This window comes from Spermophilus citellus (assembly GCF_964194105.1).
Source record: "Spermophilus citellus genome assembly, chromosome: 15".
Taxonomy (NCBI): Eukaryota; Metazoa; Chordata; class Mammalia; order Rodentia; family Sciuridae; genus Spermophilus; species Spermophilus citellus.
In genome coordinates, this window is record NC_138195.1 from 26,672,224 (window position 1) to 26,699,913 (window position 27,690).

General features: G+C 35.7%; 1 protein-coding gene across 4 annotated transcripts in view; it reads right to left on the reverse strand.

Annotated features, from left to right (window-relative positions):
* The window catches only part of RNLS (renalase, FAD dependent amine oxidase), a 399,866-nt gene that overhangs the window by 119,851 nt on the left and 252,325 nt on the right, over nt 1-27,690 (reverse strand). For all 4 annotated transcript variants that reach the window (XR_014019012.1, XR_014019013.1, XM_081268279.1 and 1 more), the window contains one exon: nt 7,026-7,201. Coding sequence is in view for 2 of the 4 variants with exons in the window: in XM_081268279.1 (XP_081124405.1) it covers nt 7,026-7,201 (176 nt within the window). In the remaining 2 variants the exon portion in view is untranslated. The remainder of the gene's footprint in view (nt 1-7,025; nt 7,202-27,690) is intronic.

Here is a 27,690-nt window from a genome sequence, read left to right on the forward strand (position 1 = left end):
TTAAAGGCTTGGTCTAGCGGGTGTTACAAGTAGGAGGTGGGCCCTTTGAAACATGGGGTCTAGTGGGAATTCCTTAGGTTATTGAAGGCATTCTGGAATTGGAGAAGATAATGGGACCCTGACCCATTCCTCTATTTCTTTGCTCCTTGGCTCATGATATATGCTCCTACTTCACCACATGCACCTGCCATGAAGTGCTGCCTAATCATAGGCTCAAAACAATGGGGCCAATCAATCATGAACAGGAACCTCTAAAACTGTGAGCCAAAATAAACTTTTTATCTATATACATTGGCTACTTTAGATTTTTTTTCATAATAATAGAAAACTGACTAACACAGAAAGACAGTTCCAATCTTGTGGAAATAAGGGTATAGCTTTGAAGCAGACAGCAATACTTTGGCTGCCTTACAATTCCAATTTACCTAAAATAACTAAGTGAGGATAATAGAAAATGTGTAAGAGAAAATATTAAAATATTAAGGACTTCCTGAACTTTAAATGCTAAAATTAGATACAATTACCCACCAGAAATAAATTTTATGAGAGAATAATGTAAGTGTATGGGTGGCCACAGGTGGTTCTGTGTGGTCACTTCCGTCTTGCACCAAACACAAATCTGTAAGGAAAATTCTTGCTTTAAACTGATGTATATATGCTTTTTTCTTTTATTCCTTCTAACTCCTGGGAAGTAAAATGCCAACTGAGGTAATCAGTTAGGAAAGAAATGAAAAACCAAAAATAGGAGGACTTTCTACTGAAAAGGGTGAAGATTTCCATGTCTAAGAGGGGGGAAAAAAGGAGAGTCAAGAGTGCAGAATGTGAATATTAGTGTGAAGAAAGGAAAGAAAGAAAAAGGGTGGGGGAGGAGATAAGCCTACATTGTGAATTGTCAATAAAACTTTAATGGGAAATTAAGAGTTCAGGGTGCAAAGGGAAAATCTGAGGGAGCTTCCAAAAGTGATATATACAAGGAATGAAAAACAAGATTTTCAAAAGCACTGCTGAAGATGAAGAATTTTGTATATGCTTTAAAGTTTAAAGACTGGAATCATGCTAAGTTCCTTTTGACTGTTGTATTTCTTTCACTGTAACAGTGTTCTGAGACTGGGCTACAAGGGGCTCTTGATTTATCCAGGTTACAGTATTCATAGAGTTACTCCTAACACTGGACTCATGGAAGAACTTTAGGTTATTGATAAAGCCTTATAATTGTATGCAATTTCTGTGTTTATGTGTACATGTATTTTTGTAACAAAGAGAATTTTCATGACTTTTATCAGATCCTTTAAAAGTTAATGATCCTTCTGTTTAAAAAATGAAAGGGGAAAGAGAAGGCATGGTCTTAAAGCAAAAGATTAAGTGAAAAAATATAATTATAGAAGACAATTGATTTCTAATTCTACTGCACAAATTTAATAGGCTAGTCCAAATCAGTTTATCTTACCAAAGATATTAATGTGTTCATCTACCATCTGCCCCCTGCCCTAAATTTCCTCTCCTGCTCTATTTGGTATTTGAAAATATATTTGGTAATTTTAAAGAATAAAGCAACTCATGAATGTGTTAAATAAAGTGGAGAAAAGGGCCACTAATATTTTCTAGATATGAAGAAAGATGGAGAAAATTAAAAATAAAACTGAACACAAATCAGAGATTAAGCATAGTTTAAGAAAGGCACCATGATAGACACTGAAACAAAGGAAAGCACAGCAAATAATTACAACCAGAGTATTAAGGCTATCAAACTGACTAACTGTCCCTGTCAACTTACATGGAAAGGCATTTCCAGTGGTTATTTTTCTGCTGAAAGTGTTAATATATCCTGGTTGTTACAGGAATCTTACTGCAATGCATCATGGACTAAGCATCAAATTATATTAACTGAATAAACATTTAAATTATGGAGGCAAATAGCTGCAAAAGGAAGAACTGAGAACCATAAACAATCTGCTTTTGCTTTGCTAAGTTTGCTTGAACCACCTACTTAAGTATTTTATTCAAATCCAAAATCAGAGGCACAGAAGCAGCTCCCAAGTTGTTCGGACACATTCTTTCTTCATCTGCCACTCTCCTCATTTAAAAGTAGCACTCCAAAGAACACACCATTATTTTCCTTAAGACAAAATTCAATTTAGAGTCTTAGGAAAAGGTCTTTGGCAAATTCTAATCTCTAGGCAAGAGCAGAGAACTAGGCATAGGCATTAAATGCTTGCTGAATAAATGAATGAACATTTTTTACTCTTGTGCTGCCATTGTGGATATGTGATAGAAACAGCATTTGGCATGGAAGAACACTACCAGGGAAAGAAGAAATGGCCTTCTCCTAACAAAAATACTCTCATATTTCTCTCATAGAGCAGCTACTACTCCATTATAGTAGCTGGAGGGTTGATGCCTTCTCCAAAGATTTTATGAAACACTGCTTCCTAAAGGGATCTACAAGGGATCCAGGGGAAAGGAGGGTATGAGAGACAAAAATAAGGATGCACACATCTTAATCTGTAGGACATATACATACATTCTGTTATATGGAAAGAAGGAATTAAGGCTGCAGATGGAATTAAAATCACTAATCATCTGAACCTGAGATGGGGAGACTATCGTGGATTACCCCAGATGGGATCAATGTCCTCCCAAAAGTCTTTAAAGGAAAAGTGAGGTCAGAGAAGAGGCCGGAGTGGTGCCATGTGAGAAGAACTTAACCTGCTGTTGCTGGCTTTAAAGATGGAAGAAGGGCTCATGCCAAAGAGCGTGTATAGCTTCTACAAGACAGAAAAGGTAAGGGATTCGATTACTTTCTAGACTCTCTGGAAAGGACTAGAGCCCTGATGGCACCTTGCCTTTCCCCAGTGAGACTCGTTTCTGCCTTTGACTCCCCAAACTTAATAAATTTGTATTGTTTCAAGCCAGAAAATTTCTGGTAATTTGTTATAGCAACACTGTGAAATGGTGGGGAGAAAAGGGCTGAGAGGTAAGTAGGCTGGCCTTGTCATTATTACCCATGGGAGCTCAAGAAAGCTACTTTATCTCTCTGAGATATTCATCATTGTAATGGGTTCACATTATTAAATTTGTGACTACTTTTAAAAATCAATATATTATAAATAATTTATTTAGGATTTGCCAATAAACATTTAAAATTTTGAATTTATTTACTTACTATTTTCATAATGACTTTTTTATAAAAGAAGAGTACCAAAGTTTGAATATGGTCTGTGTGTCCCCCAAAGGTTCATGCACTGGTAGGTTGGTCCTACTGGTGTGGCAATGCGAGAAATGATGGGATTTTTAAGAAATGGAGCTTGGTGGCAGTTGGTTGGTTTGTTGGGAGTGCTGTCCTCAGAAACAATTAAGGTAGTTCTTGTAGGACCCTGAGTTAGTTCTTGTGAGAATAAGTTATAAAACAGCCCCTCCCTACTCTGGCTTCCTGTCTCCTCATGTGATTTCTCCCTTTTGCATGTGCTCTTGCCATTGTGATGCCATCCACCATGAGATGACACAGCTAACAGGGCCCTCACCAGAGCCAGTGCCATGATCTTTGGACTTTCAGCTTCTGACACTGGGAGCTAATAAATCTATTTTGTTTTCAAGTTAGCTAGCTTCAGGCATTTGATTATAGTAATGGAAAATGTACTAATACAGGTAGTTTACAGCAAAATCAAGAGGAAGGTACAGAGATTTCTCATATACACCTCTATGCATTTATAGACACCCCTATTATCTCCCACTAAGTGGTACTTTTGATACAGTTGATGAAACTTTATGAACACAACGTTATTACCCTAAGTCCATAGTTTATGTTAAGGTTCATCTTTGGTGTTGTACATGCTCAAATGTATAATGACCTATATTCACCATTGTAGTATCAGAGGACTACCATAAACATTTTTGCTCTGCCTAGTCATTCCTCACTCCTCCCTCCTAATCCTTGGCAACCACTGACCTTTTCACTGTTTCTATAGCTTTATCTTTTTCAGATTGTCATAAATAGTTGGTATCATATAATACGTAACTTTTCAGATTTGCTTATTTGACTCAGTAATATGCATTTAAACTTCCTCCATATCTTTTTATGGCTTGATAACTCATTTATTTCTAGTGCTGAATAATATTCCACTGTACCACAGTTCATCCATTCATTCATTTACTGATGGGCATTTTGATGCTTCTAAGTTTTGGCAATCATAAATAAAGCTGGTATAAGCATCCATGTACAGATTTTGTGTGAACATAAATCTCCAACTCCCTGGAATAAATAGGAAGGAGAGTAACTGCTAGTTCATGTAGTAAGAATATATCTAGCTTTCTAAGAAATTATTAAACTGTCTTCTAAAGTCTGTACTTTATTGCATTCCCACCAGCAATGAATGAGAGCTACTATTGCTCCAAATCCTCACCAGTATTTGATGCTGTCAGTGTTCTGGATTTTCACCATTCTAGGGTATAGTGGTTCATTGTCATAAGACTAATTTTGCTTTTGCTTATTTATTTATTTATGTACTTGGTGGCACTTGAGCACTGAGCCATACCCATAGCCTTATTTTATTTAGAGACAGGGTCTCCCTGAGTTGCGTAGCACCTTGCTTTTGCTGAGGTTAGCTTTGAACTTGGCGATCCTCCTGCCTCAGCCTCCTGAGCTGCTGGGATTACAGGCATGCATCATGGCTCCTGGCCTACTTTTGACATTATATGCACATTATATATCACATCTTTAAATTGCTCTATTCTGGGCTTGGCATACTACATCATTGCTGTCCCTTTCCTTTCTTTTCTTTTCCCCACCTCCATAGTACTAGGATTTAGTGTAAGCATCACAAAAGAAGAGAAGAGGGAAATAAAATAAAATTGACGGCAAGTTTCCAGCCTGAAATATCTGGGATGGGGAATCCACACCACCCAGCATTGCTTGGGTCAAGAGGCACCAGCTCTGTGTTCTATGGAAGCTTTCACGATGTGAGGGTGTGTAGGGCTCTGTCATTTGTGTTTCAGAGATAGAGTGAAAAAGGAAGGAGGAGGAGTGTGGAGAACAGAAGAAACAAAACAGGGAGAGAGAAAAAAGGAAAGGAACACAAGGGGAGCCCTAAACTGGAAAAAAAATATGGGTGGGCTTTCCCCTTTGAGGGCAGTGTATCTCTATTCCAAAAGGAGGAAAGGTTAAAAATAACCAGGTTGTTCATCTTTCTTTTTTGTCCTTTGTCCTGCATCACCCTGTATTAGAACATATTAATATACAACATACATGAATTCATTGCAAGTACTGAGAAGGGTTGGGACACATATATTTCTGTCAAATTCTTAAGGTTATGATGTACCTTTGGAGAAATGCTTTCTTGAGAAGAGTAGCTGAAAACTAACTAGTTAAATGATATTAAATCTCTTGACCTTTCATTAATTATTCCTTTTTCTAAGGTGATGTAATATGCACATAAATTGTGTACAGGGAAGATCTCTGCCACACAAAATAATGTCATGTCCTGTAGAACGATGCTCAAGATACTAGAGAAGTATATGTATAGTGGAAAATGCAAGCTTCTAAGTCTGAATGACAACTGGTTTCCTTTTCGATTTTGTAGCCAATGACTGAAGATTTGAAAATGTAGTGGAATAATTTCAACATCCAAATTGCAATAAAAATTATGGCTAGGGTTTGGATGTACATTGTGTTCAAAGAATATTTTATTAAATTTTGTGATATTGCACAACTTTGAATAGGACATTTTATGGCTAGAACAAATCTATTTTTATTAATACGTCAAATTTTTAGAAGTAGATTTTAAAAACCACGTTTTTCAGTTTATTAATGAATTATTTATGAGAAAACACATAAAGAAACCTCACAAACTATTGTTCTTTTAAAGGAATAGTTATAAATTGCAAATGACTTGGTGTAATATATCCAGCTTCAAATTATAACAAGATCATTTCCCTGACTTCGTTTTTCAAGCCAAGCTAAAATTGAGTTAAACATCATTTAAAGACATTAACTATTGAGATTTTTCAATGCTTTTAAAAGGAAAAAGCAAAGTCTTCTAAGTGACCATGACATGTTTAAGTAAATATTTTCCCCAAAGGTTCACTGTATAATTTAACTTGAGAAGATATGGATAAACACATAGACCTGCTGCAATATTTTAGGAAGTAATTTACCATTTCCTCTGATTTTGAAAAGCCCTTTAAATATACAAAATCTGCTGCAATTTCCCACAACACCGCTTTTTTCCAAAGGCTTCACAGCTTGGATGACCAGAAGTGCTGGTAAGGCAGTCAGTCGATGGGCTCAGAAATCTCAGGGAAAAAAATGGACAATTCACTGCATCTTTTCTCCATCTACCATTTGCTCTACTGACCCCCAAGTGACTTCACAACCAAGTTTACAGATCAAAAGACTTTTTCTATAAATACTCACAAACTTCTTCTATGCAGAGATTTTCCCAAATGTCAACATTTACTTAGTATAAAGAGCTTTAAGTTTGACCTGGTGGAGCAATCAGCAGGTTTATCTAACCCTGAAAAACAGCTCAAGTAACTGTTCTATGCAGGTACTCATCTTTCTCCCCTAAAGAGCTCTGCTGGCAGCAGTCAAAACCAAAGTGGGAACTTAATAAAAATGAAAATTGTGGTAGCAAAATATACTTACAAGGTTATTTTGACATATTGCAAAAATTTGGGAGGTTATAGTGGTTTCTATATAACCACAGTCCTGATTTAGAAAAACCCCAGAGAAGCAGCTGCATTTTGATATATAACCTGCTTTGCTTACGGTAGGAATTTCAGGGTATACATTTTCTGATGTCAGAATTTGGACATAACATTGATAAAAACAGCATGCACCTCTTGTTGAGAAATATCAGGATGAGGAAACTTGAAGAATTTACACTTCTCTGTTAGGCAAACACACGGTTGCACCAAAGATTCTGTTGCTTATTTTTATACTAGAGAGTGGTGAAGGATAATAAGTCAAGTCAGTTGTGTTGGACTCCTATGAAAATGGTTGTGTTCATACCACTTGATTCTCTGATTACCTGTGAATGTCTCCATTTCAGGCATTTGGTAGCAACTGGCTGAGGCAAACCTGGCAAAATATTTTCCAACTGCTGGAAGATTAACTCCTGCACATCCTCGATGCTATGCTCCAAGTATGTAACTCCAAAAGGGACAGTGGTGTGAATCACCAAGGAAGGCCCGATTTCTGATGACTCTGTAGTGTGAGAAGAACATACAGATACACCTTAAAGTGGGTAACATGGGAGCATCTCTAGCAGTTCAATCCAGAGTTAAGAAATGATCATAATAACAGATAACAAATGAAGAAAAAATGAGAGTCCGATCTCTGAAGCATAAATTAGGCTATTTCTGAAATTCAAAATCAAGCTTCTCTGAAGATGACAACAGATTGAAGGTATGCTTTGGAGACCAATTGTCAGGTCTTGCTGAAGAACTAGAAGGAAGGTAGGAAGAACCCTTAATGTATATTATCTTGGGTACAGTTAATTTATTGGTATGTTTGACTTCCCTCAGCCACTATATTGCAAGCTCTTCAGGGCAGGTTCTAATTTTCTTTCTTTCTTTTCTTTTTCTCCTCCTCTCTTCCAGCCTCCTGAGTTGCTGGGATTATAGGCGTTGGCTACAGCTCCCAGCCAGGGACACTTTTTTATACATAGTCTATATTCTTAAATTCTGGGAACAAAGTGGATATTTAGTAAATACTTACTCATTTTATGTTAAATAGATTGCAAAATATTTGCTGAAATTATACAAATTCTAGAACAAATATCTTTAGTGCCTTCAGAAAGAAAGCAAGCTTTTTTCTAAAAACAGAATTGTCCTCACGATATCTTTATCTTTTAATAAGCAATATAAATAAAAGTGTGGTCCATTTACAACGGGAACTTCTTCCTATTTTTGTTTGCCACTGAATTTGTTTTTGTTACACTTTCATAATTATAAGTAATGCGAATTTGATTTATATCTTTCCCTCGTTAGCTGAACATAGGACAACTGAATAAAGTTTGAAGCCGAAAGCAACTTTGGACAAGTGAGGCATTAGGAAAAACAAGCTTGAAAAGAATGTTAACAAGTTTGTCTGTTATGGTTTGTTTAAATCATACAAAAGAGAAAGCTGGGGGGAAAAAGACTAGATTAGATATACATGAAATATAATATGAAAGTTGGTGCTCTCCGTACTGAAAGAAGAGAATGTTAAAGTGGTTAAGACACTGACACTGTTGGCAAGATCTGAAAATTCTTTAATGTGGGATTCTAAAAGGTCATACCATTTAAACTATGTTTTTACAGTTTTACACAGGAAAAAAAAAAGGTCTAAAGGACATAAGCCACTTACTTGTTCTATGCCCACTTACTCTCTTTACATTCCAAAAGGTTTTATTTTCTTTTTGTAAAATGAGAATAAGTTTATACCGACCACGGAGGTATATGGTGTGGATTGAATAACACAGTGCACATGAAATGTTCAGCACTGTTTCTGGCACAGAGAAGGTACTCTATAAGTGTGAGTTATGGGAATGCAAGCAATAGACTCAATCTAAGGGCAGTGTTGCCGAGATGGTGTGCAAGTTATTGGTATGAGTTGTACTTCATTTCTCCATCGCACTCGGCTCAGGGAACTCTGACTTACATGATTTACAGCAAAAGGGAAGAAAGTCCCAAGTCAAAAGGCTTCAAGCCTTTTAAAGGGCAGCAAGTACTTTTAAACAACTTCACATGTATGAATCTGATGATATGAATAAAGAATCTGTGCAGTAAATGCCTGGTGAGACAGACTGTCCACTATTTCCACCTCAGTGTGGCTGGAACAACTCAAAGAAGAAACAGAGGAACCATCTCTTTGAACATTCAATGTAAACCCGTCAGTGTACTTTACTGGTGGCATGGAGAGGGAGGGACCCAACTGTGTAAAATCTCAAAATTTCAGAGAATACCACCACAGTGAGAAAGCCATTGCATATTGCCTCAGTGAATGTTTTTCATGGTATCAGTTAATAAGTTCAGGGAGGCTTGTTCACAATAAGAGAGTGTCAGTGTCATCCCTCTTCCATTGGTATCAAACCTTCCCAGAGACAGAAAATGCTACCTGGTCAATGTTCTGAAGCATTTGAACTAAGGTTCTGCTTGTTGTCTATGGCAAGTTTCAAAGAGATATGAATGCCAGCTGTGTGCTGAGAATCAAGAGGTCGCACTGACCCAACCGTTTGTTCTAGGGGAACTCATAAAGTCACTAATACCACTGATGGGGCAATGCCAAGTTTCTGCCATTTACATTAGCCATCTACTCCTTGGAGAGCAATAAAAAATGAAATTTAAGACTGTCAGTGAAACAGTTCTTGCATAACAATGAGAAAACAACCTGGTTTCTTGTTCTTGGAATTGGACAAAAAACTGTTTTTGAGATTATACATTAAAATTGAAATAGCTACAACCTAAAACAATCAGTATAAGGGAAAGTGTCCCCAACCCCCAAATTAAAGGGTATTTTTAGAAGTAAAAGTCAAAAATACAAAGAGTCAATCAGAGTTTAAACATGACCAAAGTTTGGAAATGGAGAATTATAAAAAACCTCAAATATGTTAATGAGATTCAGAGCATAAATTTAGTAGAATCATCATTCCTTGGTCACTGGAAAGCCAATGGCACTATCTTTCTTTTTGTTCAGTTAAGCAAGAAAAGCACTTTGGTCTTACAAATGCGAAGCTCACAGTAAGTTGACTATTAGTTCTACAGACATCAATGTCGGTAGAGTCAGAAGATACAAATTTGAACCCCTGCATGCTTAACAGCCTCATGGTCTTGAACTACTTCATCTCAGCCTTTACTTTCTTCCATCAATGAAAAAGAGAATCATACTCCTAACATTATAAGGCTCTTATGAAGGGTAAATAGGTTAAGCCACATGAAAGCCTTTCTTCAAATATAAAGTGCTACATGAATGTAAGACATTCCTGTATAATATTCTTGTTTTGACTTCTAGGTTCTGACAAGGGTGACTTTTGAAAGGGGTAATGGGACTGCATCTCAAAAAGCATTTGATTATTATATCAACACCTCAGGAACAAGAGCAGACTATTTCTGGGCACAGGCACACATAGAAGCTTTTCTTTTCTTTTTTTTTATTGTAGAAAAGCATAATATAGAACATAAAATTTTAACCCATTTTTAAGTGTATAGTTCTGTGACATTACATATAGTCACATTGTTCTGCAACCATTGCCACCATCAATCTCCAGAACTTTTCCATCTTCCCAAACTGAAACTCCAAATAGTGACACTCTATTCTTCCCTTCTCCCAGTCCTAGCAACTGCCATTCTTTATGCCTCTATGAATTGGACTAATCTACATCCCTCATGTAAGTGGAATCATACAATATTTGTCCTTTTGTAACAGGCTTCTTTCACTTAGCATGTTGCATTCAAGGTTTATCCATGTTGAAGATGTAATAGCATGCCATTCCTTTTTATTGCCAAATAAAATTCTATAGTACACGTGTACCACATTTTGTTTATCATTCACCAGCTGATGGATACTCCTTTCGCCTCTTGCAAATAAAGCTGCAATGAATATAAGTGTACAAGTGTCTATTCAAGTTCTGCTTTCACTTCTTCAGGGTGTATATTCAGAAGTACAAATGTTGGATCATGTGGTAATTCTATCTTTAATTTTTTAAGGAATCACCATATTATTTCACAGTGGCTGCACCCTTCTACATTATTAGTAGTAATGTACAAGGGTTCCAATTTCTCTATGTCCTTGCCAATACTTGGTATTTTCTGCTTTTTTTTTTTAAATAATAACCATCCTAAATGTGAAATGGTCATTATTAATTGTAGTTTTCACCTACAATTTTGGGTGAGGTTCAGGACATTGAAATTGATAATACCAGCAGCCCTACAAGTTGCTCCAGTATTATCATCCACTGTCAATAGTGCACTAAAATAAAGAAGGCTGTCACATTTAATTACAACCAAAAGCTATAGATGTCACCAACTCTCCAAATAGAAACTAAAATTATTTTGAAATGAGCAATCTAGCTTCCTCAGATCAGTTATTATATCAGTTGTAATAATAAATAGTAACAGACTAAATTTACTTAATCAAAGACAAAGATTGTTCTATTAAGTCAAAATAGTAACATCCAGCTACATGCTTCTTATAATAAAAGACATTTTTAAAGCAAATATTAACTCATTTGTTTTCAGAAACGATGATCTTCTTGATGTTTGAAGATTTGTCTAATGGCTTCATGCACAATGAATTCCTACAAGTGTGATGTGTATGCTTTAATAGAATTGTCTCAGTGTTGAATTGACATTTTACATAAGTCTATCAGAACAATTTCATTAGTTATGTGATTTTCATCAACTAAATTCTTACAAATTTTGTCTGCTAGATCAGTTATTAGGAGAAATACTTCTTCTGATTATGGTAAATTTGCCAATTTCTCCTTTTGAGTTTGAGAATTTTTGTTTCTATTGAAGTTGCATTACCAGTTTCCTGGTACTTGAACATTTAAATAATATGCTGTAAACCTTTTTACATCTAGAAGTGTTTTTCCTTTAAAGTTTATTTTTGCTTTGTATTTGTCTGATTTTTTTTCAATGTTGGTTTCTTTTTTTAAAAAATAAAAAATAATTTGTCTTTTATTTATTTATTTTGATTATACCATGTTAAGCCTGATTCCATTCTTCACTCCCCCACGAGTTTGTAAAGAATGTTCATACAAGGCTGGGGTTGTGGTTCAATGTCAGAGCACTTGCCTAGCATGTGTGAAGTACTGGGTTCGGTCCTCAGCACCACATAAAAATAAATAAATAAAATAAAGGCATTATGTCTATCTACAACTAAAAATAAAAAATAAAAAAGAGTGTTCATACACTTCAGCATCCATATTGAATTTAAAGTCAAAAGTTAAAATCTTAATCCTTTTCCTAAATAATATTAGAACCTTAGAATACTTTTACTTGCTTTCTTTGTCCAGGAATATTTTACTTCTTTGGTTTTGTCTTATACAGACATTGTCTGCTCATATTTATCTCCAGCTTCCTTCTCGGATATCAGATTCTTCTGCTAGGGTTTTCCCTTCCTTTGAGTATCTTCTTTTGAAATCCCTTCAATGAGCTTCTACATTGTTCTGTTCTGCAACCATCACTACCATCAATCTCTTTGTTTTTGTTTTCCTGCAAAAGTCTTCATTTCACTCTCAATTGTAAAGCATAATTTTTTATAACAATAGATTAAAAGCATATCCTATGAGATTGTAAAGCTGTGATTCCAACAGTTTAGCTTCTACCAAGGCTGCTGAGAAGTCAGTCCTAAATTTGACTACAGGTCCTCTGCAAGTCATTTTTATTTTTATTGGGCTGCTTTTATAATTTCCTTTTTGACTTTGGTGTTCTTTAGTTTTACTCAACATCTTGAAGTTTCAATTTCTTTTTGTTGACTTTTTTTTTTTTAATTCTTCCTTGAGTTTCCAGAATCTGAAGACCCAATTTTGTCACTGATTTTGGAAACTGTTCTGCTTTAGGTTCTCCTGATATTTCCTTTCTCCCACTTTCTCTATTTTCTTTTCATGGAAATCTAACTAGAGACCTTAGATGTCCTCATCTTGTCATTCTGTGTCTCAATTTCTTTCTAATATTTGCTATCTCCATTCTAAATTCTTATGTGATATCTTCTGATGTATCTTTCAGTCCATCATTCTTCCTACATTTGTGTATATTCTGATATTTAATTTATCCTTTAAATTTCAAATTAAGTTATTTCATTTTCATTTGCAGAAGTTCTATTTGGTTCTTTTTCAAATCTGCATGATCAATTTTGGCAGCTTCTTTCTCCCTAGCCATACTGTTAGTACTCTCCTTTATTTCTTTAAACATATTTAATATAGTTACTTTATATTGCATGCCTGGTTATTCCAAAAATTGCAGGCCTGTAAGGTTGATAAGATTATGGTTTTTGTTGTTAACAGTTGTTTTGGATGACTACTGCTCATGATCAGGTATTCCTTTGTGTGTTCTGTGAGATATCTATATGTTTATATCTATATCCAAATCTTTGTGTTATATATGTGTATATATATAGCATGTGTGAAGTACTGGGTTCGGTCCTCAGCACCACATAAAAATAAATAAATAAAATAACGGCATTGTGTCTATCTACAACTAAAAATAAAAAATAAATAAAGAATGTACATACACTTCAGCATCCATATTGAATTTAAAGTCAAAAGTTAAATTTGTATACAAATGGCATATTTGTATTTTTTTTTTCTGTTGTGAGCTCAAGTTCCTAGGAATTTTATCTGAGATATTCTTTGAGGCCTGAGTTTAAAGTATGCCTTTAGAGATTTGCTTTTGTTTCTGCCAGATGCCTTTGGGCAATACTGCCCATAATCACTTTAACTAGATGTACACAGCATGCTGGCAGGATGGATTCTGGCAACAAATCTGCCTAAGGGTAGGTTTGTGGTTTAGCATCTTAACTGAGACACTCCCCCCACTCACACACAAACTTTTTGCTTGTTTTTTTCCCATTCCACTTAAAGACAGGCAAACATCCCCATTGTCTTCCTCTGCCAGAAAGAATACACAAGACACAGAGAGGCTCTTTTAAAGTCAGAAAGGTATATAATCCACGCTACCAGCTTTTAAATCTTAAAAGAATGAATGCAATTTTTCTTGAAAATAAAATTTATCAAATCTGACTCAACCAAAAATAATCAGTGAAAACAACAACAACAACAAAAGGAAATTGAGAACACTAATTGAAACATTAATTAAACATTGAAACATTAATTAAAACAAAACAAAAACTTTGAGGACATGGTTGTTTTACTTGTGATTTTTTTTCAAATTGTCAAGCTAATATAATGTACAAACACACATACCAAAATACAGCTCATCCTTCCGTTGCTTATAAAGAGAAAACCCATGATGTTCACAAACCATATTTATTTAAAAGATTCATCAATAACTGTTACTGGCAGCAGAGCTCAAGGACCCTTCCTGGATCCTGGGATGACTGTATTTGTCTGCCTGCCTGCCTAAGAAATGGATGAACGACGGAAAAAGGAAAAATGAACTTTATACAGTTTGATCAAACTGGGGAGAAGCAACTCTATCTTCCTTCAAATAAACCTTCCTTCCTTTGAATAAACTTATTTTCCTGCCATTTTGACAAAAGTGTTCATGGAGTGTGACAAGCAGTAAAGCCTAGCCTCTCATCTCCATGCAGTAACATGCCATTCACATTTCCCAACAATTTATCTACCATAATATATCACGTTAATAGGTAAAAATCAAGTAAAACATGACTATCTGAATATACATCCAAAAGGCATCCAGAAATACTTGCTATCAATTCACAAGGAAAAAAGAGACAATGTGAAAAAAGATGACTTCCTTAAAATGAGACAGAATATCTTTCTTTAGCTGATGGTTTTTATGGTACTTTACAATAAAATAATACAGATTTTTACAGTAAAAAAAGAAACAAACTAAAATTGTATTAACATTAGTGTTTACCATTGCTTTGGTTAATACAATAAGATAAAAATTTTAAAAAGATTTTTAATTGTAAGGAGGAAAAAAGATGATTTGATTGGAAATAACAGTAGATCACACAAAAATTGATCCAATTAAAAATTTTGATATTGGATTGGTTTCTCTGTCAGTAGTAACTAGTAAGAAAAAATAATTCTTAATTAATTTTACAAGATTCTTTGAAATTTGACAAATGAGTCTAAAGGAAAAATACAACAATGAGAATATTTAAATTTTTTTAAAAAATGAGTGAAGTCTTGCTTTGATATATGTTTAAATACATTATACAGCTATAGCAATTAAAATAACCTGGTACTGTTAGATAATAATAGTCAGTGAATCAGAATAGTTATTGCTGAAAAATAATCCTAAACCATAATGAATATTAGGATAGGATGACAGGAACTTAAAGCAAGGAGGAAAGAATGTATTTTAATATTGTCTAGAGGATTGGATATACAGAAAAAAAAATTACTTAGATATTCTTTTTATATTTCTGTGTCAAATTTCTCTCACCATTTCTGATTTTCTACTATGTAATAATATGAGGAATGCACATTTTGAGGTCACACAGCATTCTGGACCCCAGATTTATTCTTATTCACACTAAAAGCTCAAACTTAAGAGGATACCCTCAGATCTTTTCCATGTGATAAATTTCATTTATGTCAGCATCTATCAAGGGACAATGGTTGTGTTCTCCAAAGCCAGCTCTAAATCCCATCTCTGACAGAGAAGAGAATCAAAGAAATTTAAGGAATGGCAGACATTATAGTTTGCAGAACAACAGCACAAGATGGGGTGAAAACACTTCTTCAACATAAAATCAATCAGAAGAGCATGTATGTGGGTGCCCCATGCCATGTGTGGTGCCATGAGGTACATGGTAGGCATCTCACAAGTTTACATCTTAGTGGTGAGGACAACATGCACGCAAAATAATTACAGAACCATTATCCACTAAATGGTGTAGCACTGATGATGTGTGCAGATGAAAACAGATTCATGTGAGCAGAAAAGGTTAAGAAACTGAGGACCACACAGCTTGTGGCAGTGGAGTTTGGTGGTAAATTTCCCTCTCCTGGCTGCTCAACTAGCCTTGTCTTCTAGCCACCAGAGCTCTTGTTAACTACTTGGTACTTTTATATGGCTCAGGGGGCCAGCAGCAACTATAATGGAGAATAAGCCAATCACATCAGTGAATCCAACTAAAATCTAATTCTTGATGATGAGAAAATATAGCAAGGGAAAAGGAAGGGAGAAGGGAAACTAAGAAAGATAATATACTCCTGATGTCTCTCTCTCTCCCCCTCCTCACTTTTCTAGCAGAGCCAAGCCAAATAAGCACATAGCACTCTGCCTTTGGCATTCCACCTCCTTGGCAGCATGTCTGTTGTTCTTTGTGTCTACCGCTGGCTCAGAATCAGGAACTAGTCCACATTATTCAGAGGGACCACCTTCAGGGTTTATTTGCTTTTTAAACATCTCAGCCCTAGTTCTTATATATAGGTTACAGAAGCCAAAATTCAGCTATGAGAGTCTTTCTTATATACATCCCGGGCAACTTCATTACCTCCAACCTTACTTTCTGCATGGACTTTTGAAGTAAGTACTTACATTGATTCAACAAAATTTTATTGTTTTTTTGTGGGGGGGCTACTGGTGATTAAACTCAGGGGGGCTAGACCCACTGAGCCACATCCTCAGTTCTGCTTTATATTTTATTTAGAGACAGGGTCTCAATGGGTTGTGTAGCGCCTTGCCGTTGCTGAGGCTGGCTTCTAACTTGTGATCCTCCTGTCTCAGCCTCCCAAGCCACTGGGATTGCAGGCACCGCACCCAGCAGGCACAGTTTTATGGTTTTAACTTGGAAAATATAGTTCCGAAAGTACATACTTCTGAAATGTTAGCATGGACCAGACACAGAGAAAAGATGGTTCTACAATCCTCCTCTTTATTTATTTCAGTTTTGAGGAGAAATACTTCTTTAATTTTTTCCATATTGCTTCCTGAAGGTATAGAACTATATTAATTGATAATAGCAGTTACTTTAGATGTCCAGTTAAACTGTTGAAGAGGTATAAATGAATAGCATCATTTGGGAGATGAAGATAATAATATTGAAAGAAGTGACCAAAGAAGGAATAGGTCTGAGAAAGATTTGGAAAGATAAATGAATGGGGAAATTATATTTTTGTCAGCAATTAGATACCAAAATTACAGGACAACTCCCTACTTCCCTTGTTAAAGGTAAAATATCTATTAAAAAGAGAAATGATAGGGGTGAAATGACACTCTTTGAAATGACAGAAAACAGAATTCAAGTTAGTAGTGTCTTTTTTCCCCTTTTCTGTAGAAAGTACCTAAATCCTACTAGGAAACTATGATGCACTGCACGAGATGTTCAGAAAATTCTGGAATGCTATTTTTGCATCCTAAGAAGAAAGATATACCTCCTTTAGCATGAATAGTTCAAGTCCTTTCCCCCATTCAGTCCAACTTTGGAGGGATGTCATTTGGGCTTTGGATTTTTAGTTAGAAATTCTGCCTACTCCCTGGTCAAGTGACTTTAGTCCAAGACAGTGTCTCCCAGGGGGTGTTTCATGATGCATTAATAGTAATTGGGTAAAGGCTTGGATTATAGCTCAGTGGAAGGGCACTTGCCTAGCACATGTGAGGCCCTGGGTTCGATTCTCAGCACCGCAAAACAATAAATAAATACATAAAATAAAAGGTATTGTGTCCATTTACAACTTAAAAAAATTTAAAAATAGTAACTGGATAAAACAACAGCAACAAATTCACTTGGAAAAATATACTTTCTTTTTTTTTTTTTTTTTTTTTAATTCAGTGCCAAGGACCGAACTCAGGCCTTTTGCTTGCTAGGCAAGTACTTTGCCTCTGAGCTAAATCCCCAACCCATGGACAAACATATTTTTGAAGTGCCCACTTCAAGCAAAATTAAATAGGATTTCTCAAAATTCTTAATATGACTATATTATAGTGTGATTATTTAAAGGAATGATAATATGAAATAATTTTTGGCGTTTTTAAACTACTTTTCTCCAATGACAAAAAGTATGGTTAAAAAAAATAAGGTTATGCAAACATGACAAAGGGGTAAACAGTGAAAAATGAAAGTAATGCTTCCTGTCTCAGCCCCACTCTCCACTCTCTCTTGACAGGTGGTCAAGATTTCTGAGATATTCTTTCAGAAATTTTCTCCACATGAGCCTGATTATTTACTTCCTTCATTAAAACGGAAATAAAACCTTACTACATCTTTTGTTCTTTAACTTACTTTTGTTCATTTAATATATCATGGGTAACTTTTATCAGTTCCTTGCATCTACCTAATTTAATAGTACAGTATCACCACAGTTTACTAGTGGATCTTCCAAAGCTGGACATTTCATCCCCTACCTCCAACTTTGCTGCTAAGACAAACAATACTGCAACGAACACGTTTATCTGCTGCAGTGTTAGGAGGAGGGGCCTTTGTGGTTGTCTAGGTTATGGGGACAAAGCCCTTGAGTGGGATCTGTGCCCTTATAAAAGAGAGCTGAGTGGCTTGTTTCTCTCTCTTGCCATGTGAGAACACGGAGAGAGAGGTGCCATCTTTGAAGGAAAAAGTGAGCCCATGTCCTACATGGCATCTGCCTGTACCTTGATCTTTGACTTACCAGCCTCCGGAACAGTGAGTAATAAAATTTTTTGTTTATGAATTAGAGAGCCCAAATAGACTAAGACAATTTATAGAAACTATCTGTAGGATATGTTCCTAGAAATAAAATCACCAAGTCAAAAAGTAGGCATGTTTAAAGATATTTTAGATATCACTAAACGGCCCTCCAATACCAGAGTTCTTATTTCTCTATACTTTTACCAACTCTGGTAATTTCTGCTAATCTTGTAGGTTAAAATGCATAGTGTCTTTAGTTTTCCGTTAGTTACTAATAAGTGTGGCATTTTCACATACAAAACTAATTTGTATACTTTCCCCCATATAGCTGCCTTTTTATTGTCTTTCTGGTGACAATAGTGCCGACCTCAGGATTATTGTGCAGATTAAATCCATGTAAAATGAGAAGTTCAGGGTTTGGCACACAGAAAAAGCTCATCAAGTGCTATTTAGAAAACCTATCTATCAAGCATGACTCACTTCATTTCAGAGAATTAGAGTTACTGAGGTTTTATTGTACTGTCCTTCATTGATGGGAAATCTAAATCTCAGAAAATGAGGCATATCCAAGGAAGGTGTTCCCTAGACTCACGTTTATCACATTGTATAAAATTTATTTTGTCATGTTGTATAAAATTGTCTATTTGTCTATTGTCTCTCCAGATTGAGAGGTACCTGAATTTATGAATCATGTCTTGTTTTACGTTTCTTTCCTCCTTTCCTTTTCTCTCTCTCTTTCTTCTTCCTTTTTCTTGAAATCATGATTTCATTGAGTTGAAGGCATTTTAGCCATGGGGAATTAATACAATTTGAATCTACCCACAGCTCCACAGAGTCTAAGGCTGATGACATCCAATTTCTTTCTACAAAATCTGTGATTTTTCTCTTTAGTTTCAAGTTCATTAAGCCCACATCTCTTGTCCAGAAAGGGAGGAAGTGTAATCTTGTTAACTACAACTAAGTGTATTTAGTTAATTAACAAATTAATTAATCTGGGTACTACTGTGGTAAAATTTTTAACAGTTCACAGTAAACATAGTCTTCACAATCATTTTCAAACTCTAAAATTGATTATGAAGTGTGAAAATATGAAAAATATTTCTGTAAAACTCTTCTCTATCACATTTAGTAGTGAATCTTTTTTTAATATTTATTTTTTAGTTGTAGTTGGACACAATACCTTATTTTATTTATTCATTTATTTTTATGTGGTGCTGTGGATCGAACCCAGGGCCTCTCACGAGCTAGGTGAACCCTCTACTGCTAAGCCACAATCCCAGCCCCGGCAGTGAATCTTATTTACAGCATCGGAATACAAGCTTCCATAATGAAGAATATGGTAGAAATCTGGCAAACGCACCCTTTTGACTTGAGCTTTCTTTTCTTATACATTTCAGATACTCTGCCCGTGAGCTGTTTCTAAATGTAGGCCCCAAATTATATATTCCTTACTTAAGGGTGGTAGAGACCTACCTACCCCATTAGATATGCTACTTCATCAGGCAAAACACACTTATGAAAAATAGCAAGCAGGAGGAATGTCGTAGTAATGCAGGTTGAGTTTGTTCAATACAACTTCATCTTGAACTTGGAAGTAAAAGATCTCTGTGCCACAGTGATCCCTTACTTCAAACCCTCACTGTGGGTTGATTCTTAGCAGTAAAAAGAAAGTGACTTGAAAACATCAGTTCCCTATAAAGCAAGAATGATTGTAATCAGTGCTTTTTTTTAACTATTAAGTTTTAGAAATGCTGTTTTATATTTCTTTTTTTTTAATTAATTTTTTAAAATTTATATATGACAGCAGAATGCATTACAATTCTTATTATACACTGTTTTCTATTTCTAACACCTACTTCGGGCCCTGGCAAATAGTAAGCAGCCAACACTTATTGAATACATGGATGAAATCACTAAAGAATATGGGCAGATAGATAAAGCAAGCCTTCCCCCATCTCCTGAATAAACAAGACAGGATCAGCAGCACTGGGCAAAGCAAAGGCACAGTAGAATCTGACAGCACTGAATGCTCACCGCTGAACAATTACAGCTTGGGTTCCACATGTGTCCCTAAGAAACATTTCTGCCACTAAGTTGGAAAGACTAGTTTTTTAAAAACTAACACACCTATTAGTTTCTTCTCTTCTTTTGGACTTGTTTATTCTAGGCCTGTGAGTACTAATGGATTTGAGGATGTATGCATTTACTATTTTAAATAAAGTCCAGGGGAGGAAGTTTTAAAACTTATATACATGTATATTTGTAATCCTTGTTATTTGAAGCTACATATGTTTGGAAATCTTATGTTTAACAAGACACAGACATCCTCTAAACAACTCCATATAAGATAACCATTCTGATAGACATTCAGTTAAGTGTAAACAAGTATGAAAACCCCACACGATGAATTGAAAATAAAAATGAGAACTCCTCTAAAGTTCATACTTCCAACTTCAGAATATGTTTTCCCATAATTCTAGTATATGTAGATGTATACAAATTTAGGGAATGATCTTCCAGTAAATAATGGAAAATTGTGTATTCTGTTTTCTCCAGCCAGCTGTGAGCGATGACATTCACCAGTAACCCAAACGACCTAAATAATACATATGTTTATTTCCATAATACCTGTGAGTGCTGGACAGAAGTTGTGGCCAGGGATCAGGAGGGTGGCAGTAGAAGGTCTCTGGCCAGAGAGGATAATTTCCTGTGGATTTCAGTATCATCACAAACCCTGAGGGTGGAGTAGATGTAAGATGCAGGTATTCATCCCCATTTTCTCAGTAAATAAGACTTCATAATAGATCAGGTGATAAATGGAAATGGCCCACTTACTAGTGGTAAAGGTTGACAGCATGACTGAGCCTGGAAGTGGGGGCAAGGAGCTCTCCTAGTTTTAAGGACAAAACACAACACATTGCTCACACATAGTCATTTTAATATATCATCTCCTCATAGTTTGGCTTTGGGTTTCATGAGAGGGCTTGAAATAGTTCCTAAATGATGAAGGTCTTTTGACCACTTAGAAGGATTATGTGGGAGAATGTTCTACGAGGCCAGTATCACGTGCTCCATATCCACTGGATCTTCTATGACAATAGTATACCAATTTGTGAGGACTGGGGGAGTCACCCTTCTACTTTCAGCCTTGCTAAAAGTGGCCTGGATTAAATTGATCAGTTAATCAATTTCTCCTGACTACAATAATTGTTTCAGCAATGTGTACATAACTTAAGTTATGCCAATAAAGTCACTAATATTCAACCCCAGGGTTAGTGGTGAGCTTTTGCCAAAGTGTACTCTTTTTTGTCAGCCCCTGAGCTACAATGCTTAATGCAGGTAGCATATTAATACAGGTGTCACCATGAATGAATCCAGTCAGCAGAAGGCACAGTCAAAAAATGGACAGAAGCTAAGTTTTCATGTTCTCAATTAAATCTCCCCAGACTTGCCTATAATTTTACTCCTGGATGTTTAAGAACAGTACCAATAAATTCTCCTTGTTTTTTTCCATTAAACCATTTGAGTGGGGTTTTATGTTGCTTGCAACCTAAACTATCCTAAATGTGAAGCCTCTGATATTATGTAAGCATATGTGTGATTGTTCCTATAAATATCAGTTTCCTTTCTTTTTTCTTCCCCTCCTCACATTTGCCCTCTTACTCTAAGTTCCCTTTTCAGTTCTAACTTTCTAGGATTGTAAAATGAAGCTCCAGTTATCAAAGACAATTTGGAATGAAGGAAAGTTCATCTTTCCTCTAACTACTCCATGATGTTACTAGTAGAGAAGTTCATGGTCCTCAAAGAGGAGATTGAAACTAAGGCTCCCTGAGGATGGAAACACTTCCCTTCATTTGAGTTTCCTCTATGTTTGAGCTTGCCCTGGATATTAGGCACTAAGTTCCACCCCACTTTTGAGGTTAAATATGGTAAGTTATTTTATAGTATGGTGAGCAAAGGTACTAACTATATTATTTAAGAATGCCTTGGTATAATTTTAGTTCTGTTACTACTTAGAATACTCTTGACCTACCATAGATACTCCATTCATGTACTGAAATGGATAAATGATTCACAAATGTCATAGCTCTGTGGAAAGCTGTGTGTAACCAACAATAGCTAAATTAGTATATCTAAAATTGGAAATTTTTAACCTTTTAAAGATATATTAAGGTATATTCAAGTTTACTACTAGGATAACATCATTCTTGCTCACATGTATCAAGATATAAGTGGTCTTGAGGGTAAGAAGATGCGGGGCCTCTCGGGATTCCTAATAATTTGAGTTCTTCACGAACTGTTCCATGAATCCTATAATGTCATTGTTAGAAGAACTAGATTTATAAGGTCCTTCCATTTCCAGTATTCTCAATGGTAGGTCTGGGGTGAGAGCAGAGTAGGAGGGCAATGGTAGAGGCATGCTGAGAATTTGATGAAACTTAATCTGGGAAAATGGGTAAGGGGGACAAATGAAGTTTGAAATAACACATTTGGTGCTATAACCTAATTTTTAGGGAATGAATTTTAAAAGTCACTGTTGCTTTCATCATAAAAATGACTGAAAATACAGGTTGGGGAGGAATACAAAAGAGCCAGGTATCAGTCTATCTCAATGTGCTATAGGGTAAGTGGTAGGGCAAGAAATAACAGTCCCTAAGGAGTTTTTATGAGGATCTTCAGGATAGAGATTTTCACTTCTGTCAAAAAAGCATGTACTGGAGACAAACAAAGCTCAGGCTGATGTGTCGTGGTTCTACTTAATTTCTCTAAGCTTTACTCATCTTGTCTAAACATGAGGATAGTAGTTACCCCAAAGGGTAGTTGTAAGCATATAAAGCACTTAGCACAGTGCCTAGCTCACAGTGACCAGTTTAACAAGAATATGGGTATGGAGTTTTAAGGTTGAGCAACATTATTCTAATTTTTAATTTCATTTCTTTATACTTTTGAAACACCTGACATTAGCTGTCCTAAATTTAGCATGAAGACATTTCTCTTTGGTTTTGATATAGAAATAAGTTTTAATAGAGGATAACCATATTTTATTATTTGCAATTTGAGAACTGATTAGCACTCACTCGTGTTGGAGTCTGTCCCCCTTCACTGTTGTCTCTGTTTGCATGGGCAGGAAGTAGACCAGGCTTTGGGAGCCAGATTCTTGCCAGGAGAAGACCTTAAAGTCCCGTTACATATGTGAAGAGGAGAAACCTCAGGATAATGATTCCAAATTGGAGGATTGTTTCTGACCTTTTTGATGGAGCAGATAGAGTCTTAGTTTTCCCTTTAAAAGGAGGTACATTTTTATATTTCTATAACTCAAAGACTACTATAAACCAAACTAGGATTACTGACCAGGTAAAAAGACATTGAGATACCAGCACTTTCACTCTGCAAATATTCCACTGCAAAGAATTTTAAAAATACATACCTCAAAAATTTGCAGAACTAAGTAACAGCAGGGAAAAATAGAACATCAGACATATCATTGTTGAGATTTTGCTTATTAGGAATCCAAACCTTTTTTTTTTATCATTTTGTAGGGATAGGTTTTAATACTCTCTGTTGAATATCAGCTTATGAAAGCAAGAATCTTGACTGTCTTATTCACCTAAACTCTGGTTCACACCTAGAGTGCAATAAATATTCATTGACTACAATTTATAAATTCCTTATGTGAACATAAATAATTTTTTTGGGGGGAAGAACATATATCTATTTCTTTTTTGTAAAGATTATTTCCCTAATAGCTAATTTTTGGATTCTGATCTTTTTGGGTGTGGGTAAGGGAGATTGAACTCAGGGGCACTCAACCTCTGAGCCATATATCCAGCCCTATTTTGTATTTTATTTAGAGACAGGGTCTCACTGAGTTGCTTAGTGCCTTGCTTTTGCTGAGACTGGATTTGAACTCCTCCTGCCTCAGCTTCCTGAGCTGCTGGAATTACAGGCGTGTGCCACTGAGCCCAGCCCAGATCTTTAAATTTAAAAAAGAAATGTGCTATACAGTTCTTTACAAATGACCAAGTCTTATAGAGTATATACTAAAATCATAGTCATAACATGAAATTTTAAAATGAGCCTTTTGCTCTCCTAAACATTGAAGGTTTTTGTAAAAAAAGAGTTTGAGGGAAACATGTGAATAATTCACTAATTATCACTACCAAGTGAGATACAAGCATATAAGTGATATAATTTAAAATTTAAGAAAAGCTTTTTAAAATTATTAAAATATATACTCCATAGTATGCCAACCTATGGAGTTTATATAGTACCTTCTCACAGCCATTTTTTTTTTAATATTGGGAAATAAGTTTGGATTAGTTTTTTATATTCTCTGGCAGAGATGGTTCATACTCAACAAATATTCCATGTGCTCCCTGAGAATTCCCAGTCTACTTAGCAGTGATGTTGAAGCCATGTAACCAGCTGTGGTCAGTGGACTACGAAGGGAAGTGAAATATGTACCACATCAGGGCCAAGGGTGTTGAGTGGCTGTGCTTCCCCCATTTCTTCTTACCCCATGCTGACCTTTGGGCTCATGTTCCAGATGGCAGAACTGTTAGCTGAAGCACAGCTGCCCAACCTGAATCTTACTGTGTTAGCCACAGTGTGTCAACCCTTGGTAGCATTAAGATTTGGGGGTTGTATCTATTAATTACCCCAACTAGTTCATATTCCTTATTTCAGATTTCTTGGGAATAATGAACTTCAAGGAAAGCATCTCATATTTCAGATCTGAGATACCCAAATTATTATCTTTTGTTTTCCTCTTTCATGTTTTCATCAGATCTCATTAACTCATCATTCACTTAATAAATATTTTATTGAGAAATTACTATGTTAGGCACTGTGCAAAGTGCTGGAGATATAAGCATGAACAAAGTGAATTCAATTTATCTACTATGGAACTTACCATTTAAGGGTGAAATAGACATTAAACAAATGATCACATGAAATCAATGTATAGTTATTGAAAATTAAAATATAGGGTGTTATAAAATATGAGTACAACAGGAAAACCTAAAGAGATGGGGAATTCAGAAATGGCCTCTGTAGAAGTGACCTTTAAACCGAGATAGTCTAGGCAGAAAAAACATAATGGACAAAGGTCTTGAAATGTGCAAAACTCTGACCTGGTAAAAAAAGAGATCTGACTGGAGAGTTGGTAAGCTAAGGAGTGAGGAGCTAGTGGAAGGGCCTATGCTAGATCAGGGTTCATAAACCATGGTCTTTATGCCAAATCTGGCCTGCCACTTGTGTTTGTAAATAAAGTTTTATTGGAACACAACCATGCTCATCCCTTTATATGATATGCATAGCTTTTGTTACATCAGTACATCTGAGTAGTTGCAACTGACTACATGGCTCACTAAGTATTTACTATCTGGCCTTTATAGAAAAAGTTTTCTGACTCCTGTGCTATGTCACTCAGTACCTTATAAACCATGTTAAGGATTTGAGATTTAATCCTATGTGCAAAGGGGAAGCATTAAAGGGCTTTGAACAGGAAAGCAAGTGACATGAACAGATGTGGGCTTTAAGACGATCCGGTTATGTGAAGAATGAACTGAACTGGAGAGGGTAAGTGTGGGGAGACCAGTTAAGACAAGACTGTGCTTTAGTAGTAACAGTGGCAATGAAGCGAAGTGAGTTCAAAGGCTATTTTGGAAGCAATACGATTTGGTTACATATTGGTCATTGAGGTGAAGAAGAGGAAGAAACCAGATGATTCCTTTAAGAGTGAGGAGATTGGTGGCTCCATCTTCAGAAATAGAGAAGACTGGAAGAGGAATAAGTCCAGAATTGCAAAGGTAGGCAATAAAGAATCAGTGCAGAACATGTTAAATTTATCTATCTATCTATCTATCTATATATATATATATAGAGAGAGAGAGAACTCTCACAGAACTGGAAAAATCTTTCCTTTTCTTTCTTTCTTTTTTTTCCTCCTGGCATTCATTCCTCTAAAAATTCCACAAATTCTGTCCATTTAAAGAAAAGGCCACATTTAGTGGGCAGCCTATATTTCAGAATCTGTTTGAGAGAATTTTTTCTAACCCCCCTTTGGCTAAGACCTCCCAAGCTTTATGAAAACATCTATTTATTCTGGGACACAAGGAGATTTTCAGCCTGTTGCAGCTTTTATTTGCACTGCCAAAAAGAAAAACGGAAGGGTTTCAATGGTTCTTTAATTGGGCTTTACTCAGGTCCCTAGAGCAGAGGACTCGTCCTAACTCAGATTTGGTTCTAGTCTTTTTCAGCAGTTCTCCTTCCACAATGTGTAAAAAAGGCCTGGTTTTCTATGATGACAGTCCACTAAAGTGCTCCACTTTCCCAGTGCTCACCAGCAACATGCAACCGTCCTTATTCAATATGGTCATTCTGTGTACTCAGCAGCACGCCCTACGTGGGGTTTTGTGTGTTAAGTGGTATTATGATTGGACTGCTTTCCTGAATTGGGCAAGGTTTTCCCCTTGAGCCAGCATACTGGCTTGCCTCTAAGGATATCACTTGATCACTGTGGTTGTGTCATTGGGCTCAGTTTTAGATTTGTAATTGTTCGAAAAGATACTGTGAATGGATGAATTATATCTCTGGGCTGGAGGATTTGACCTAAAGCTTTGCACTAGTTCATTTGGTTCACTAAAGAGAAGCTTTTGCCTTGATATTATAAAATGTTGAATTAAAAAAAATTGAAACAAATCAGATGGTGAAATTTTCATTTATGTTTGTGTCAAAACATTTGTGTCCTTTTGTGGAGGAAATCGTCTGGGTTACTGTGGACATTCTTATCTCCTTTCCTAATAAGATACATGGAATTTCCCTTCCTGTTATAGTTTGACAGAAAAAAAAATTGGATTTGGATATTTTGGCAAAATTTCTCAAATCAAAGGGAGCATAATTTTTATGATATTGTTAGCTACTCCTGAGAAGCTACTATTATGAATATGGTGGAAAAGTAAATATAATTTTATTTTTAATAAAAAAGAGTGAATTAGGTTTATGTGAGCTCAAGGCTCTGAAATGCCTTTCCTGACCTTATTAAATAATATATGGATATGTAACAACAGCAACAAAGAATTAGCTGGGTATATTTATAATAGAATTCTATTTCAGTGAGGGAAGCTATATTTTATATTCAAGGATGAGTCCATTCTTACGAACAGGAATTTGGAATATTTTATACTGAAGAATTCCCCCAGTCCCACAGATCAGTTATAAATATTAATAGAATTTAAACAGATTCTTTTCAGATTCTAATGTTTACTATTCATTTATATTATGCAGGGAGTTTAATGTCCTGTACAGTACATGTAGATTCTTCTCATTATATAAATGAGCACATATATGAAGTCTGTAGGGACAATGATCATTAAAAATAGCAAGCCCACGTATGATGTTAGAGGACATATCAAAGCCTTCTCATCTCACTTAATAACAAGAAAGTCACT